The sequence below is a fragment of the Coregonus clupeaformis genome, chromosome 9, assembly GCF_020615455.1.
Source record: "Coregonus clupeaformis isolate EN_2021a chromosome 9, ASM2061545v1, whole genome shotgun sequence".
In the NCBI taxonomy this organism is placed as follows: domain Eukaryota; kingdom Metazoa; phylum Chordata; class Actinopteri; order Salmoniformes; family Salmonidae; genus Coregonus; species Coregonus clupeaformis.
The window spans coordinates 53,513,420-53,530,596 of record NC_059200.1 but is presented as its reverse complement, the minus strand read 5'-3'; the positions used below and the strand labels follow the sequence as shown (position 1 = coordinate 53,530,596).

General features: G+C 43.5%; 1 protein-coding gene across 1 annotated transcript in view; it reads right to left on the bottom strand.

The window, feature by feature from the left end:
* Positions 1–17,177, bottom strand: part of LOC121574091 (serine/arginine repetitive matrix protein 3) — a 148,497-nt gene that overhangs the window by 8,226 nt on the left and 123,094 nt on the right. The window contains exons 4-10 of the mRNA XM_041886687.2: positions 15,793–15,909; positions 13,570–13,650; positions 12,514–12,582; positions 6,073–6,108; positions 5,868–5,918; positions 5,421–5,531; positions 4,913–5,099 (exon numbers count right to left, since the gene is read on the bottom strand). Coding sequence (XP_041742621.1) covers positions 4,913–5,099; positions 5,421–5,531; positions 5,868–5,918; positions 6,073–6,108; positions 12,514–12,582; positions 13,570–13,650; positions 15,793–15,909 — 652 coding nt within the window. The remainder of the gene's footprint in view (positions 1–4,912; positions 5,100–5,420; positions 5,532–5,867; positions 5,919–6,072; positions 6,109–12,513; positions 12,583–13,569; positions 13,651–15,792; positions 15,910–17,177) is intronic.

Sequence of the window (17,177 nt, the reverse complement as noted above, 5' to 3'; positions counted from 1 at the left end):
AACAAGAGAACAATACCCATTGCGGTTTACGAAAGCTATCAAAACCGTCTCAGAAAGCACATTGTGGCCTCTTTCACTTCTTACATATTCCTTTTGGGCTCAGCAATGCACCAGGGTTGTTACAGTGCCCCATGTTAGTACAAGGCGATTGTTATTGAGTCAGAATAAAAGGGTGATTCTTGGTGAATTTAAAGCCTTGTAAAATGAACAGTACAGTGAGCCTTGGGGAGGGTGGTACTGAACATATCAATATCAATACAAAGGGGAAATTAAATACGGCACTCGCATTCAAAATGGCTTGGGTCCCTTTAAAATACCAATGTTACTAAATGTTGTGTGTGGTCCTATTTAGTTTCAAGATTTGTATCACAGTTTTTTGTATGTTAGCAGATATCCATTTACCCTGGAACAAGAAAACTACAGACAGAATCAGAAGGACAAACTGAGATGTAGAAACAGAAGAGACAGAAAAGAACCAAGTTGCTGCTGCATATGTGCTAACCATAGAGATACTACAGTATTATCTAGCTTCTGTTGGATCTATGATCTCCCAGAAAGGTTCGGTATCCAAAATGAACAATATTGAGCGAGCAACCTCCCAAATACACAAGGAGTCTGAGCGCTGATGAATTTTCAGCAAGGGAGAGACACAGTAATTCCCCTGTATGTGGAGATTGACAGGAGAGGTCTCGTGAACCAAAAACCTGTTTAAGGCTGATGGTATAGGATGAATTGTCAAAAGGTTGACAGATTTGAGCTTCAGTGATAAACACCTAGCAATTTTACATTCACCGCAACACAACCGACTGGCTCAAATCTCCAAACACTGAGCGTCATTATGCAACAATGGCGCATGAGACTCCCCTTGCCAATCCCCAGTGACTTGGAACACATAGAGATACAGAATATACTGTATATCAACATCAGGGACAGTCTGACAGAAGTGATACTGCCACCTAGAGACAACATGCAGGTCACATGATACAGTAAACAGGAAGTAGTAAACAGGAAGTGAATAGAGAAAATAGAGAGAATACAGAGAGAGAGAGAAGGGGTTGTTGTACACCTGATGTCTGGGAGCTCTCTCAGACTTCTGAAGGAAGGGGCTAACTATCACTGAGCAAAACATTGTGCTTTATAAAGACTGTATTGACAAGAAGAACTAATAGTACACATACCCAGTTAACCTACTTGGTCCAGTTCCAAAGCATATGAGTGCTTTTTACATAAACGACAGAAAAGGAGCATTGGGCATTGATTTCATGAGGTAAATACTACTCAAATCGATAAAAAGCAGAAAATAAAACAGTCATAAATGAATACAAGCAGTGAGAGAGAGCGAGAGAGAGAGAGAGAGAGAGAGACAGACAGACAGACAGACAGACAGACAGACAGACAGACACATACAGACAGATAGACAGACAAATAGAGCAGGTGAGATCTTTCTCATAAACACATGCAAGCTCGAGGAGGAAAGGAAATCGAAGGAGATAGCATCATCTGTAATTCATTACTCTAGACAGAATGTTTTCGGAGGCTGTTCTACACCTCATTTAGTTGCTTAGTCAGCAGTGAAAGTTAAACAGTAATGGCTATCGCCTTTGGTCTAAATGATGTCTGTTGTTTTGTTAGCAGAGCACACTTGTAGTTAGATTCAGTTAGATTCAAACGCAAAATGCTACCTCAGTTCTAAGGATCCATCTATGGTAGGGAGATTAGGGTGATGATAGACAGATAGTGATTTAAAACATAACAGTATAGTCAGTCTGTCGTTCTTTGAGGTTGTTTCACAGATAGATCAAAATAAAGCAGGTTAGGAGGGGTTACCGTTTTCAAAGGAGCCAAAGCATGGAAACAGTTCCAAATGAGACAGTTAGGGAGGAATAAGAATGACAGAAGACAAAATCAATTCTGAGTAAACTAGACAACATGTCTGGTTAGCTTCAGTGATAAATACCTAGCAATTATACATTCACTTTTTATACCCCTATCATTCTTGCTACTGTACCAGTGCAGCAATGACTTCTCTGTCGCTCATTCTGTTCTGAGCAATTACATCCATGTTATAGCCTCCTTTAGTGACTGTACTGAGGCATTTGGTGGCACTAGAGTTGAATGTGTAACCAAATTGAAACCAATCACGTGTAGAAACTAGAAGCATTGGAAATTGGATAAATTAGGCTCAGTTCAAATCACCACACAATCTCACAGGCCAAACCAGTTAACATCATTCTCATATGACAATATAAGATAGAACTGGTTGAGTTCAGATGTAAAAATAGCATCGTTGAGACCTAAAATATTACATCCATCTTTGATTGTTAGATCAGTCAGCTACAGATGGTTGTATTGATGGCTGTTATCATGCATTACCATCAGCATGATCCAATGACAACTCTTGACTAACATTTTCAAAATGTAGTAAACTCTACAGCATATCAAAAACATTAAACAGGGCCTTCATGAGAACTATTAATACGTACTTTTTACATAAGCCTCCTCCTGTTTCATATTTTATTACATTTGAGGGAGCTGTAGCAAAAACAAACTTTTAAAGTATTAATTGTTTCCTTTCCCTGGCTAAACTGATTCAGAAGTGAGCTCTCACCATTTCATCACTGCAGGAGCTGGCTGCCTAACAAAAACCAAAGAGTTTCCAGCCCATAAGCAAACCCAGGGTGTCTGACGCTCCGTCCCAAATGGCACACTATTCCCTACATAGTGCACTACTTCTGACCAGAGCCCTATCGGAAAGTATTCAGACCCCTTGACTTTTTCCACATTTTGTTACGTTACAGCCTTATTCTAAAATGGATTTAAATAGTTTTTTCCCCTTATCAAACTACACACAATACCCCATAATGAAAAATAAAAAATAAAAAAAATAGGTTTTTAGAAATGTTTGCAAATGTATAAAATAAAAAAAACCGGAAATATCACATTTACATAAGTATTCAGACCCTTTACTCAGCACTTTGTTGAAGCACCTTTGGCAGAAATTACAGCCTTGAGTCTTCTTGGGTATGACGCTACAAGCTTGGCACACCTGTATTTGGGGAGTTTCTCCCATTCCTCTCTGCAGACCCCCTCAAGCTCTGTCAGGTTGGATGGGGAGCGTCGCTGCACAGCTATTTTCAGGTCTCTCCAGAGATGTTCAATCAGGTTCAAGTCCAGGCTCTGGCTGGGCCACTCAAGGACATTCAGAGACTTGTCCCGAAGCCACTCCTGCGTTGTCTTGGCTGTGTGCTTAGGGTCGTTGTCCTGTTGGAAGGTGAACCTTCACCCCTGTCTGAGGTCCTGAGCGCTCTGGAGCAGGTTTTCATCAAGGATCTCTCTGTACTTTGCTCCGTTCATCTTTCCCTCGATCCTGACTAGTCTTCCAGTCCCTGCCGCTGAAAAACATCCCCACAGCATGATGCTGCCACCACCATGCTTCACCGTAGGGATGGTGCCAGGTTTCCTCCAGACATGACGCTTGGCATTCATCAGACCAGAGAATCTTGTTTCTCATGGTCTGAGAGTCCTTTAGGTGCCTTTTGGTAAACTCCAAGCGGGCTGTCATGTGTCTTTTACTGAGGAGTGTCTTCCGTCTGGCCACTCTACCATAAAGGCCTGATTGGTGTAGTGCTGCAGAGTTGGTTGTCCTTTTGGAAGGTTCTCCCATCTCCACAGAGGAACTCTGGGTTCTTCGTCACCTCCCTGACCAAGGCCCTTTTCGCCCGACAGCTCAGTTTGGCCGGGCGGCCAGCTCTAGGTGGTTCCAAACTTCTTCCATTTAAGAATGATGGAGGCCACTGTGTTCTTGGGGACCTTCAATGCTGCAGACATATTTTGGTACCCTTCCCCAGATCTGTGCCTCGAGACAATCCTGTCTCGGAGCTCTACGGACAATTCCTTCGACCTCATGGCTTGGTTTTTGCTCTGACATGCACTGTCAACATTGGGACCTTATATAGACAGGTGTGTGCCTTTCCAAATCATGTCCAATCAACTGAATTTACCACATGTGGACTCCAATCAAGTTGTAGAAACATCAAGGATGATCAATGGATACAGGATGCACCGGAGCTCAATTTCGAGTCTCATTGCAAAGGGTCTGAATACATGTAAATAAGGTATTTCTGTTTTTTATTTTTATTACATTTGAAAACATTTATAAAAACCTGTTTTCGCTTTGTCATTATGGGTTATTGTGTGTAGATCGATGAGGAAAAACATTAATTTAATCCATTTTAGAATAAGGCCGTAACGTAACAAAATGTGGAAAAAGTCAAGGGGTCTGAATACTTTCCGAATACACTGTAGGGAATATGGTGTTATTTTGGACACATCCTAATAGTAAACCTCCATATTACCGGTCCATAACATGTGCCATGCAAACGTTCACGTGGGCCAGAGATTAATTGATCATATTCAGTCATTTTTCTTTCTCTTATCCTCAGCAAACTTAGCCTGGTCCCAGATCTGTTTGTGCTGTCTTGGCGTGGAAATGACCATAGGAGGCAAGGCAGCACAAACAGATCAGGCCACAGCAAACTCAATGTTCCGTACGTATGACTCAAACATCCCTCCCTCCCTCCCTCTAACCAGTTACGTCAAAAGAATGTTGAGATGGTATAAGTATCAAAGTAGTGCCAGAAATAAGCAGTGGCAGCAAGATTGCACAGGAGGACAAGAGTGGTTGGTTGGATATACAGAGTAACAAAAACGACCCTGCAAAAACAGGAATAACTAAAAGAAGAGTCATTCTATAATAGTACACACATAAAGAGAGAGGGGAAAATGTCACAAACCGACACAAAGAAGAGAAGTCATGTTCATAGGAGATGGAGACAGTGTGGAGGTTACCATTTGAGTGTAGGGGGGGTTAGGGAGGGGAAGGTGGTAGGGCGAGATAGAGGAGACTACATACATCTTGCCCTTTGTCGCCATCGGCCACATGATTGTGGTTGAGTCTGCCGGCTTTGCCATTGCGGGCGCGGCCTTGGTGGTGGTGCCCGTTGTGCCACGTGACAGGACCGTCAGGACCACCAGGACCGGGAGACGGGGACGGGCTCACACAGGCCTTGTGTCCGTCTGTCTTGAGCTTGGAGTTGGGCCTGGAGGGACAGACGGACAGACAGACAGGAGTACTGAACCAATCTGCTGAAATGACTCAGACTCAAGAGTATACTATACTAGCTATAGGCTGTTTAAGACTCAACAGTATAGTCTAGGCTATCATGACCTCTTCAACTAGTCAGTCATGAGTCAATTACCATCAACTACATTCTGATCAAATAATAATCATGGATCTCTAGCAGAGCTGTTGCAAACCTTAATCAGTGTTACATCAATAGACCAGAGTCTGATTAAAGGGTGTCTGATACAGTGAAGGCATGCATCTAAGGGGGGCATTTTTGTGGTTCTGGGAGTCCTACCTGCCGGGGGACTTGGAGGGGCTGTGGTCTGTGGAGGAGTGTGATGCACTGCGGGAGCTACAGCAGCTGCCTCTACGCTGAGACGTCCTACTGGGGGACTCTACTGGGGACCTGTGGGAAACACACACACACACACACACACACACACACCCACACGTACAGACGCGCACACGCCCGCAAGCACACACACAAACAAAAACATTCGGACAGGCGGATGCACGCACGCACACACACACGAGCACACACACACACATGCACGTAAATGTACACGTACACAACAGAGTTTTCAATGAAACAAGACTGACACCATTCAAGCTTGTGGCATGTATCAATTTATTTAGATACTGTATGTTTCTGTCAAAGATTATACTTAAGTCTGCGGAACATCTAACATCTTCTCAGTTCAGTGTCCATTATTGTTAGATTATTTAAGAAAGGGATCATTACCTCTTTCTGGTTTTGTTCTTGTCTTTCTGTTTGTTCTTTGGGCTACCCGATCTGAAAAGGGAAACACATTGATGCATCTTCTTTAAACAGGTAACAAGGTACGTGCACTGTAACAAGCAGGCATTGACCTAGTATCCCTGACTGTAATGCCTATGTGATGTGGAATATCCAGTACATAGAGTACTTTATTGATCTGCATACCCACCTGTATCTCCTCTTTCTCCTGGAACCAGACGTCGACCTACAGAGAAAGAGAGAGGGTGAAACCTGAGTCATCTGTAGCTCAGTTGGTAGAGCATGGTGCTTACAATGTCAGGATAGTGGGTTCAATTTCCAGGACCACCCGTACATAAAATGCATGCCCGCATGACTGTAAGTCGCTTTGGATAAAAGCGTCTGCTAAACGGCATATATTATTTTTATTCGAATGATTAAACCTCTGTTACACACACACTGAACTCCAGTTAGCCTGACCATCTCTCTAGACCTTATTGAGGGGATATAGACGCGCTCCTCAATGCTTGACTGACTACATACAGTACTTCAAAGTCCTTTGTACGTTCACACTACCGTTGCCACGGTGATTAGTCAGACTGGACGACAAGAGCTCTTCTTTTCCCTCTTTTTACACAACACTGTATTCCCCTTATGTGGACACAGACACAAACATCTAATACACCTGGGCACATGTAGCACAAGGAGAGAGGAACACAAAAACCATGTCAGGTTCGTTCATCCTGGTCTGTGCTAGTGAAGAGAAAGAGACCAATAAAGCTGTCGGAGTGATATAGGGCCAGTGAAGAAGTGCTGTGGCGTCTAGCTTATGAGACCATGGCTGTGTCCCAAATGGCACCCTATTCCCTGTTTAAGTAGGGCACTCAATAGGGAATATAGTGCCATTTGGGATGTAGACCATGTTGCTGTTCCACCAGAGAGAACAGACTGGGGGCTCTAAGGAGGCTTGACATTTATTTGACTCCCATCTATTCTCGGACACAATGTCCCCTGATCCTGCTCTTATTATAGAGCTATACCCAAATAGTAGCCTATGTTAACCATACAGTCTACCATATAGTCTACACCCTCTGTGCCTTTGTGTCCTTGTGAGTTGTCCAGTCTATTGGAGGGACGCCAATCGACCCTCAGGAGTCGAGGGGCCTTTTTATGCAATGTAAGGCCTTGGGAGCCTGTTAGCCCACCACCATATGGGGGACATCAGTGATAGAAATACTCCCCCCCCCCCCCGTTTAATGTATACATTGGGTTAGCCACAGGATGTAAGGAGGGAGAGCCTCCTCTGTATATAGTGTGTTCAGACAAAAGCCTATGTTTGTAGTGCTCTTTTCCACGACCAGTCATTATTAAATATCCTGAACTTGGTTTCAAGTCTTTGTCTTTTTTGTTCTTGACTATCTTCATACCATCAAGTCTTAGAATCCTACATTATTAACCCTCTCCTCTCCCTCCTCCATCGCTCTCCTCCCTCTGTTTCTCCTAATTGGAGAAATATACAGTGCTATGCTATACTTCAAACGGGAGCCCAAACCAAAGAAAACGTAATCTTCTGTTGTTACAAAGTGAGTTGTGTGGACACCATAGCAGCTTACGGTTCAGATTGTTACAACTGCATCGCAAAAAGCTCCACTCCCCCTCCACCGCCTCCTCCAATGCCCCAACAGGCACACACAATAGAGCATATCACAGGAGGCTACCTAACTCTAGGGACGCACCCACCTCCTTCTTCTCCTCCTATCTCTCTAACCATACATTATTCATGTGTAGACAATACCTGCAATGCAGTGGATGTTTGGAGAAATCTGAGGAGGGGAGAGAGAGAAGCTAAAGGGGGGAGAGAGGGGGAGGAGGATAGTTTTATAAGTGTGAGGAGGGTAGGGGTGTTGGGTGTGTGTGTTTTGTGTGGGGGGGGCAGCACAGCGATGATCTGCAATTTGGTGAGAGGCTCATTTTTCTTATTTTGCGGCTCTCATACAGGCTTGGTTATTAGAAGGATGAGTTTAGCCCCCACAAGACAGAGATAATTAAAGAGAGAGAGAGAGAGAGAGAGAGAGAGATAGGGAGAGAGAAATAGAGAAGGAGAGAGAAAGAGTGAGAGATAAAAAAGGGAGGAGGGATGCGCTCTTTAGAATTGCTTATTGTCCTTATGATATCCCTGGGCGAAGCAGTATTATTCTCTGCTGAACTCTCTTTCTCATTCTCTCTCTCTCCATTCTCTTTTTCATTTTGTGCTGACACTATAATTATTGCTTTAAGAAAAGTATAAGCAACATTTTTTCAAGGTTTTATTAAACATCATCCATAATGAATTAATGCGCTGGAAGAATATCCTCTCCAATATCCTCCTTCTCTCTTTGCGTCTCAATATCCTTATCAATAATAGATTACTTGTTTCAGGAAACTAGGTGTATGTCGCGCGTCACTACTTCACAGGAGAGGCATTTGAACGTAAACTTTTTAAAAATCTAAATCAGTTTTTTGGCAGAAATGCCTTCTGGAACATGTGAAATTTCATGTGCCTTAATAACAAATGTGTATGCCATCTGTAAATACTAATACAATTGTTAAATTACGAGCCTGGTTGGTTTAGCCACGGAAAAAGACAGGAACCTTCCCGCTAGCAATGATTGGCTGAGATAATGGATGGAATGGACATGCCGAGAGATGAGTTCGGTTTGGTCTGCCATATAGCACGCTTCTGTCTATAACATGAGCTGGTCAGTATGTGTAGGTAATCCTTTCTAACCCTGATATTTTAAAAGATATCACACAGTAGAACTGCAAAAGTGTTGCTCTCCACTTTCTGGAGGGCCGAGTTTTGAAATCAGTGGAATGCCCGGTGGAATTAGAGTATGATAGCTAAGGAGATGGAGAAAATTATGTTGTTTCATTGCAAATATGCAGACGGAGTCGAAAAGAGAAGACACAGAAGGCTGTTGTATAAAACACCTGTCTCAGGATTACATTTTCAAACTAAGGGCAATCATGGCATCCGTGACAGAGAGGGAGAAGCGTCCATCCATGTATACGAGTAAGAGAGTCTAGCTAGCTACATTTTCAGATATTATACATTTCTAATTTTGTCATTTCAATTCAAGTTAAAGCATACTGTTAGCTACAGTGAGGGAAAAAAGTATTTGATCCCCTAATTGATTTGGTACATTTGCCCACTGACAAAGAAATGATCAGTCTATAATTTAAATGGTAGGTTTATTTTAACAGTGAGAGACAGAATAACAAGAAAAAAATCCAGAAAAATGCATGTCAAAAATGTTTTAAATTGATTTGCATTTTAATGAGGGAAATAAGTATTTGACCCCCTCTCAATCAGAAAGATTTCTGGCTCCCAGGTGTCTTTTATACAGGTAACGAGCTGAGATTAGGAGCACACTCTTAAAGGGAGTGCTCCTAATCTCAGTTTGTTACCTGTATAAAAGACACCTGTCCACAGAAGCAATCAATTAATCAGATTCCAAACTCTCCACCATGGCCAAGACCAAAGAGCTCTCCAAGGATGTCAGGGACAAGATTGTAGACCTACATAAGGCTGGAATGGGCTACAAGACCATCGCCAAGCAGCTTGGTGAGAAGGTGACAACAGTTGATGCAATTATTCGCAAATGGAATAAACACAAAAGAACTGTCAATCTCCCTCGGCCTGGGGCTCCATGCAAGATCTCATCTTGTGGAGTTGCAATGATCATGAGAACGGTGAGGAATCAGCCCAGAACTACACGGAAGGATCTTGTCAATGATCAAGGCAGCTGGGACCATAGTCACCAAGAAAACAATTGGTAACACACTATGCCGTGAAGGACTGAAATCCTGCAGCGCTCGCAAGGTCCCCCTGCTCAACAAAGCACATATACAGGGCCGTCTGAAGTTTGCCAATGAACATCTGAATCATTCAGAGGAGAACTGGGTGAAAGTGTTGTGGTCAGATGAGACCAAAATCGAGCTCTTTGGCATCAACTCAACTCGCCGTGTTTGGAGGAGGAGGAATGCTGCCTATGACCCCAAGAACACCATCCCCACCGTCAAACATGGAGGTGAAAACATTATGCTTTGGGGGTGTTTTTCTGCTAAGGGGACAGGACAACTTCACCGCATCAAAGGGACGATGGACGGGGCCATGTACCGTCAAATCTTGGGTGAGAACCTCCTTCCCTCAGCCAGGGCATTGTAAATGAGTCGTGGATGGGTATTCCAGCATGACAATGACCCAAAACACACGGCCAAGGCAACAAAGGAGTGGCTCAAGAAGAAGCACATTAAGGTCCTGGAGTGGCCAAGCCAGTCTCCAGACCTTAATCCCATAGAAAATCTGTGGAGGGAGCTGAAGGTTCGAGTTGCCAAACGTCAGCCTCGAAACCTTAATGACTTGGAGAAGATCTGCAAAGAGGAGTGGAACAAAATCCCTCCTGAGATGTGTGCAAACCTGGTGGCCAACTACAAGAAACGTCTGACCTCTGTGATTGCCAACAAGGGTTTTGCCACCAAGTACTAAGTCATGTTTTGCAGCGGGGTCAAATACTTATTTCCCTCATTAAAATGAAAATCAATTGATAACATTTTTGACATGCGTTTTTCTGGATCTTTTTGTTGTTATTCTGTCTCTCACTGTTCAAATAAACCTACCATTAAAATTTGTCAGTGGGCAAACGTACAAAATCAGCAGGGGATCAAATACCTTTTTCCCTCACTGTAGCTAGCTAACGTTAGCTGGCTGGCTTGCTAGCTAACATTACGTGTATGATCTGTGTACTAATATTATTCATATCTCAGAGCCATTTGCATTGCTAGTTATAGCCTAATGTTAGCTAGCTAGCTAACATTGAACCTGGTTGGTTAGCTACCTGCAGATTCATGCAGGGTAGTAACGTTATGAGTTGGGATTATGGTTAATTGTTTAGCTAGCTAGCTAGCTAGCTACATGTCTAAACAAAAGACTCCACTATGCAAGTAACCATTTCACTACACCTTCTGTATCCTGTGCATGTGACAAATAAACGTTGATTTTATTTGATATAGTATGTGTTTACCAGAGACGGTAATGTGAAGAACATGACCTGCACCAAAGTCAAATGAGGATATAACGTTAGGTCAATGAGACAGTGTCCAAGTTCAAAAATGATCCGGTAGAATGCCCTGCTTTTAATTAGTCACACTCACAACCGTAAGCTATTTTCTGTTATTGGCTCACTATTAACTTGTAAATAATGATCTTGTTGTGAGATTATTTTCCTGTAATAATGAAGACAAATGAGCTAAAGTGAAGACGTTGTCAGCTATACATTTACATTTTAGTCATTTAGCAGACGCTCTTATCCAGAGCGACTTACAGGAGCAATTAGGGTTAAGTGCCTTGCTCAAGGGCACATTTACGTCATTTAGCAGACGCTCTTATCCAGAGCGACTCACAAATTGGTGCGTTCACCCTATAGCCAGTGGGATAACCACTTTACAATTTTTTGGGGGTAGAAGGATTGCTTTATCCTATCCCAGGTATTCCTTAAAGAGGTGGGGTTTCAAATGTCTCCGGAAGGTGGTGAGTGACTCCGCTGTCCTGGCGTCGTGAGGGAGCTTGTTCCACCATTGGGGTGCCAGAGCAGCGAACAGCTATGAAATGGTTACTTGTGATATGGTCATTATTTGAACTGGCTAGCCAGCTAACTTAACATTAGCTATCTAGCTAACAAGCTAGAAACAAACCAAAACATTGTTTAGAAAGTTGCTTTTAGTTGTCTGGTTTGCTAGATTGACATATACTAAATACATTTTTTAAACGGGTGGGTTTATTGGTGTTAAAATACACTAGTTATGCTATTTTGGACCACCTGGTTGCTGATGTCATGCAGTCTGTAGTTTTTGTGTTTATACTTTTTCATAACGACAATGACAAGTTTGATGTCGGACAACAATAGAATGTTCATGATGTCACTGCGACAACTGTCGATAGACGTAGTATAAACCAGCCTTTAGTCTTGAAATCTTTGGTTGTTTAGTACATGGCCTCACATGTGAATCCTTAGATGGGTGGGGCTAAGGCTTAAGAGGGTGTGAACAATGCTGAATGGGTGTAGACAAAGAAGAGCTCTCCGGTAGGTTTACCAAAACATTCAAGGTCCATTTTCTCAAAGGTGAGGTTACAAGTTTATCAACATTCAAAGCAGAATTACTTTCCCATTGTTCCTCAACTGTAGTGTACGATATACAATTTTCTAGCTCTGAGTCTCGACTTTTATCCAATGTAAAAATCACAATTTCAAATGTTTCTACATAAGACCAAGTCGTCACATATAGTCTGTTGTTTTCTAGAAAACATAGCTTATTTGTGGTTCCTGTACTATTTGGGCCTATAGGACAGTGAGTGGTGAAAGTACAGTACTAAGTAACGGCAGAGCTCGAGTTTGGTGAAACATGGGCATTTCTGAGTGATCCTCTTTCTTTTTATGGGATAGTTATGCTGTGAAGTGTCCTTGGGGTAATATGTTGTTGTTTTTTAGTCCCTCAGTTGATCACCTTCCCCTGTTATGAAAACAGGCTGAAAAGCATCAGGGTATGCTCACATTCTATGAGTAACCTAGAGGATGAATGTTCATGAAAAGCGCAGGCACGCGCACACACACACCTGTCTCGCTTGTGTTTCTTTCCACTTTTCTTCTTCTTCTCTCTGCGGGAGGGAGAGGAGCTGTCGAACCTGGGGGAAACATGGGGAGAGAGAGACAGCTCAGAGGGAGGGAAGGATGGAGAAAGAGAGAGAAAGAGAGAGAGAGAGACAGCTCAGAGGGAGGGAAGGATGGAGAAAGAGAGAGAAAGAGAGAGAGAGAGAGACAGCTCAGAGGGAGGGAAGGATGGAGAAAGAGAGAAAGAGAGAGAGAGAGAGAGAGAGACAGCTCAGAGGGAGGGAAGGATGGAGAAAGAGAGAAAGAGAGAGAGAGAGAGAGAGAGACAGCTCAGAGGGAGGGAAGGATGGAGAAAGAGAGAGAAAGAGAGAGAGAGAGAGACAGCACAGAGGGAGGGAAGGATGGAGAAAGAGAGAGAAAGAGAGAGAGAGAGAGACAGCTCAGAGGGAGGGAAGGATGGAGAAAGAGAGAGAAAGAAAGGGAGAGAGATACAGCACAGAGGGAGGGAAGGATGGAGAAAGAGAGAGAAAGAGAGAGAGAGAAAGAAGGAGATGAAGAGAGTGAAAGAAGAGCAGTCCTACACAATAAAGCTTATAGATTGTTAAGAAAATGTAGCAAAGCACACCTCTAACCTTGCCATTATTAATGATATAGCAGGGCCACTCATACATTATTTCTTCAGCGAATTGTCTGTACTGTCTAAGAGAACAATGAACCCAGCCCTCCATTCTATTCTTTACATTTCCTCTAGTAGCTTTGCCAGTTCTCCTCACCAAGAGTCCTTGAGAGCGGCCAGAGATTTCTATGTGTTGTACGGGTCTCGATTCACCTGTATCCTTCTCTCCCTACAGTCGGTCTCTCACGCTCGCTTTCATCTGTAGCACTGCCTCTCTCTCTCTCTGTCTGTCATCCAGACCACTCTCTTGCTCCCTTACTCTTTTTCAATTCCAATCGGTATCTACCATCACATCGGTGTCCATGTCCCTGCCCATCTTCGTCTTTAAATGGAATACACACACACACAATACATTTGCAATGATTCATCTAGTGAGGCCACTGACCGACTCCTTCTGCGTCCAGATTTCTTCTTCTTCCTCTTCTTTGGTTGAGGAGATGGAGAGCTGCTAGATTTCCTCGTCATTCTATGGTAGCCAGGCAGAGAGAGAGGGAGAGAGAGAGAGAGAGAAAGAGAGAGAGAAAAAATAGAAATTACAGAGTTGGGGGGAAGGTGTTCAGTGAGTGAAACATACAAGCGTTTGTCATTACAGTAATCTTCAGTCACAAATACATTGATCAGCTACAGGCAAGATATTTTCCAGGGGAGCAAGCTTAATTTCCTCTGAGTGCTGTAACAATCCATACTTCATACTGCCTATGGCAATCTGGCATACAATTATTACTTTCTGGGAAAATCTCATTCTGATAATACATTCTAATTAATCCCTGGTGTATTGGCTATACTTCAAAAGACAAACAACAATGTAGTGTAGTGTATGTCAGAATGCCCTGTACTCAGTGTGTGTGTGTGTGCATTCTGAAGGCTATGACACTTGGTCTGAAGACCCCTCTTCAACTGTATCTAATCTGCATATACACTACATGACCAAAAGTATGTGGACTTTGCTGCTATAACAGCCTCCACTCTTCTGGGAAGGCTTTCCACTAGATGTTGGAACATTGTTGCGGGGACTAGCTTCCATTCAGTCACAAGAGCATTAGTGAGGTCGGGCACTGATGTTGGCCGATTAGGCCTGGCTCACAGTCAGCGTTCCAATTCATCCCAAAGGTATTTGATGGGGTTGAGGTCAGGGCTCTCTGCAGGCCAGTCAAGTTCTTCCACACCGATCTCAACAAACCATTTCTGTATGGACCTTGCTTTGTGCACGGGGGCATTGTCATGCTGAAACAGGAAAGGGCCTTCCCCAAACTGTTGCAACAAAGTTGGTTGCACAGAATCATCTAGAATGTAATTGTATGCTGTAGCGTTAAAATGTCCCTTCACTGGAACTAAGGGGCCTAGCACGAACTATGAAAAACAGCCCCAGACCATTATTCCTCCTCCACCAAACTTTACAGTTGGCACTATGCATTAGGGCAGGTAGCGTTTTCCTGGCATCCGCCAAACCCAGATTTGTCCGTCGGCCTGCCAGATGGTGATGCGTGATTCATCACTCCAGAGAACGCGTTTCCACTGCTCCAGATTCCAATAGCGGCGAGCTTTACACTACTCCAGCCAACGCTTGGCATTGAGCATGGTGATCTTAGGCTTGTGTGCGGCTGCTCGGCCATGGAAACACATTTCATGAAGCTCCCGACGAACAGTTATTGTGCTGACGTTGCTTCCAGAGTCAGTTTGGAACTCGGTAGTGAGTGTTGCAACCCGAGGACAGACGATTTTTCTTCAGCATTCGGCGGTCCCGTTCTGTGAGCTTGTGTGGACTACCACTTCGCGGCTGAGCCGTTGTTGCTCCTAGAAGTTTCTCTTCACAATAACAGCACTTACAGTTGACCGGGGCAGCTCTAGCAGGGCAGAAATCTGACGAACTGAGTTGTTGGAAAGGTGGCATCCTATGACAGTGCTACGTTGAAAGTCACTGAGCTCTTCAGTGAGGCCATTCTACTGCCACTGTTTGTCTATGGAGATTGCATGGCTGTGTGCTCGATTTTATACACCTGTCAACAACGGGTGTGGCTGAGATAGCCGCATCCACTAATTTGAAGGGGTGTCCACATACTTTTGTATATATAGTGTATGTGAAACGTCAAAGGCCACATGGAGAGGATGAGGTAGAGGTTGATTTGATTTCTCTCTCAAGAGTTTCTGTGCGCGTGCGTGTGTGTGTGTGTGTGTGTACCGCAGACCTTAATCGCTGACAGCATGGACTACATCCTCTCTGGAGGGCTTGGAGGTAAGCTCCTGTACTGGCAGGCCACCCACCTCTGCTCTCCTATCTGTGGCACACATGTGCTGTGTAGGAGCAGTGTATGGGACAGGCACAGTAAATAATATCATATTATGTATTATTGTAATCAGTAGACTTTAGGAAAAACGCATATAGCTTCTCTAGAGTGTAAAAGGTTACTTTGTATTTAATACACCCCTTTGAAAGTGAAAATGGAGGTACATTTCGCCAGCCCGGCTGAAATGGCACTATATCAGGTTTTGGTCAGCGAGTGTGTGTGTGTGATTGTGTTTTTGTGTGTGTGCGTACATGCAAATGTAAGTGTGTGTGTGTACTATACATGTGTGTGTATGAGTGAGAATACGTGTGGTTGTTCCATACCTATAACCGTCTTTATCATAGTAGTCTCCATGGCAGTCTCCGTCCTCCTGGTAACCTTCAGCCAGGGCTGGGTCGGTCTCCTCCTCACCATGCTCTCCATGGACCATGTGTTTGACCCTACAGGAAAAACACAGGTCAGAGGTCAGAGGTCACTGGAAGCAGCCAAAGGGAGACCAGGGACCAGGAAGTGGATGTATGTGTGGTAAAAATGACAAGAACTGAGGAACGCTGCGGCTGCATGCGGCTCAGAACGACTCCAAAAATAAACCCTATATTCAAAACAAACGCCATCTCTCCCACTCACACATGCAGATGTCTGTGTTGTACTCCTACTCCCCCCATCCATTTCCCTTCCTAGCCTGTACCATGAGCCCTCTAGTGATCCATCACATCTGTCCAAAACAGTACACCCACACAGAGAGAGGGGGGATATGCTCCAGGAACACACACACACCTACAGTTGAAGTCGGAGGTTTACATACACCTTAGCCAAATACATTTAAACTCAGTTTTTCACAATTCCTGACATTTCATCCTAGTAAAAATTCCCTGTCTTAGGTCAGTTAGGATCACCACTTTATATTAAGAATGTGAAATGTCAGAATAATTGTAGAGAGAATGATTTATTTCAGTTTTTATTTATTTAATCACATTCCCAGTGGGTCAGAAGTTTACATATACTCAATTCGTATTTGGTAGCATTGCCTTTAAATTGTTTAACTTGGGTCAAACACTTCGGGAAGCCTTCCACACGCTTCCCACAATAAGTTGGTTGAATTTTTTGTGAAGTGCACCAGTCCCTCCTTCAGCAAAGCACCCCCACAGCATGATGCTGCCACCCCCATGCTTCACGGTTGGGATGGTGTTCTTCGGCTTGCAAGCGTTCCCCTTTTTCCTCCAAACATAACGATGGTCATTATGGCCAAACAACAGTTCTATTTTTGTTTCACCAGACCAGAGGACAGACCAGAGGACTTTTCTCAAAAAAGTACAATCTTTGTCCCCATGTGCAGTTGCAAACCGTAGTCTGGCTTTTTTATGGCGGTACCTTCAGGCATTTGGAAATTGCTCCCAAGCATGAACCAGACTTGTGGAGGTCTACAATTCTTGTTATGAGGTCTTGGCTGATTTATTTTGATTTTCCCATGATGTCAAGCAAAGAGGCAGTGAGTTTGAAGGTAGGCCTTGAAATACATCCACAGGTACACCTCCGATTGACTCAAATGATGTCAAGAAGCTTATAAAGCCATGACATCATTTTCTGGAATTTTCCAAACTGTTTAAAGGCACAGTCAACTTAGTGTATGTAAACTTCTGACCCATTGGAATTGTGATACAGTGAATTATAAGTGAAATAATCTGTCTGTAAACAATTGTTGGAAAAA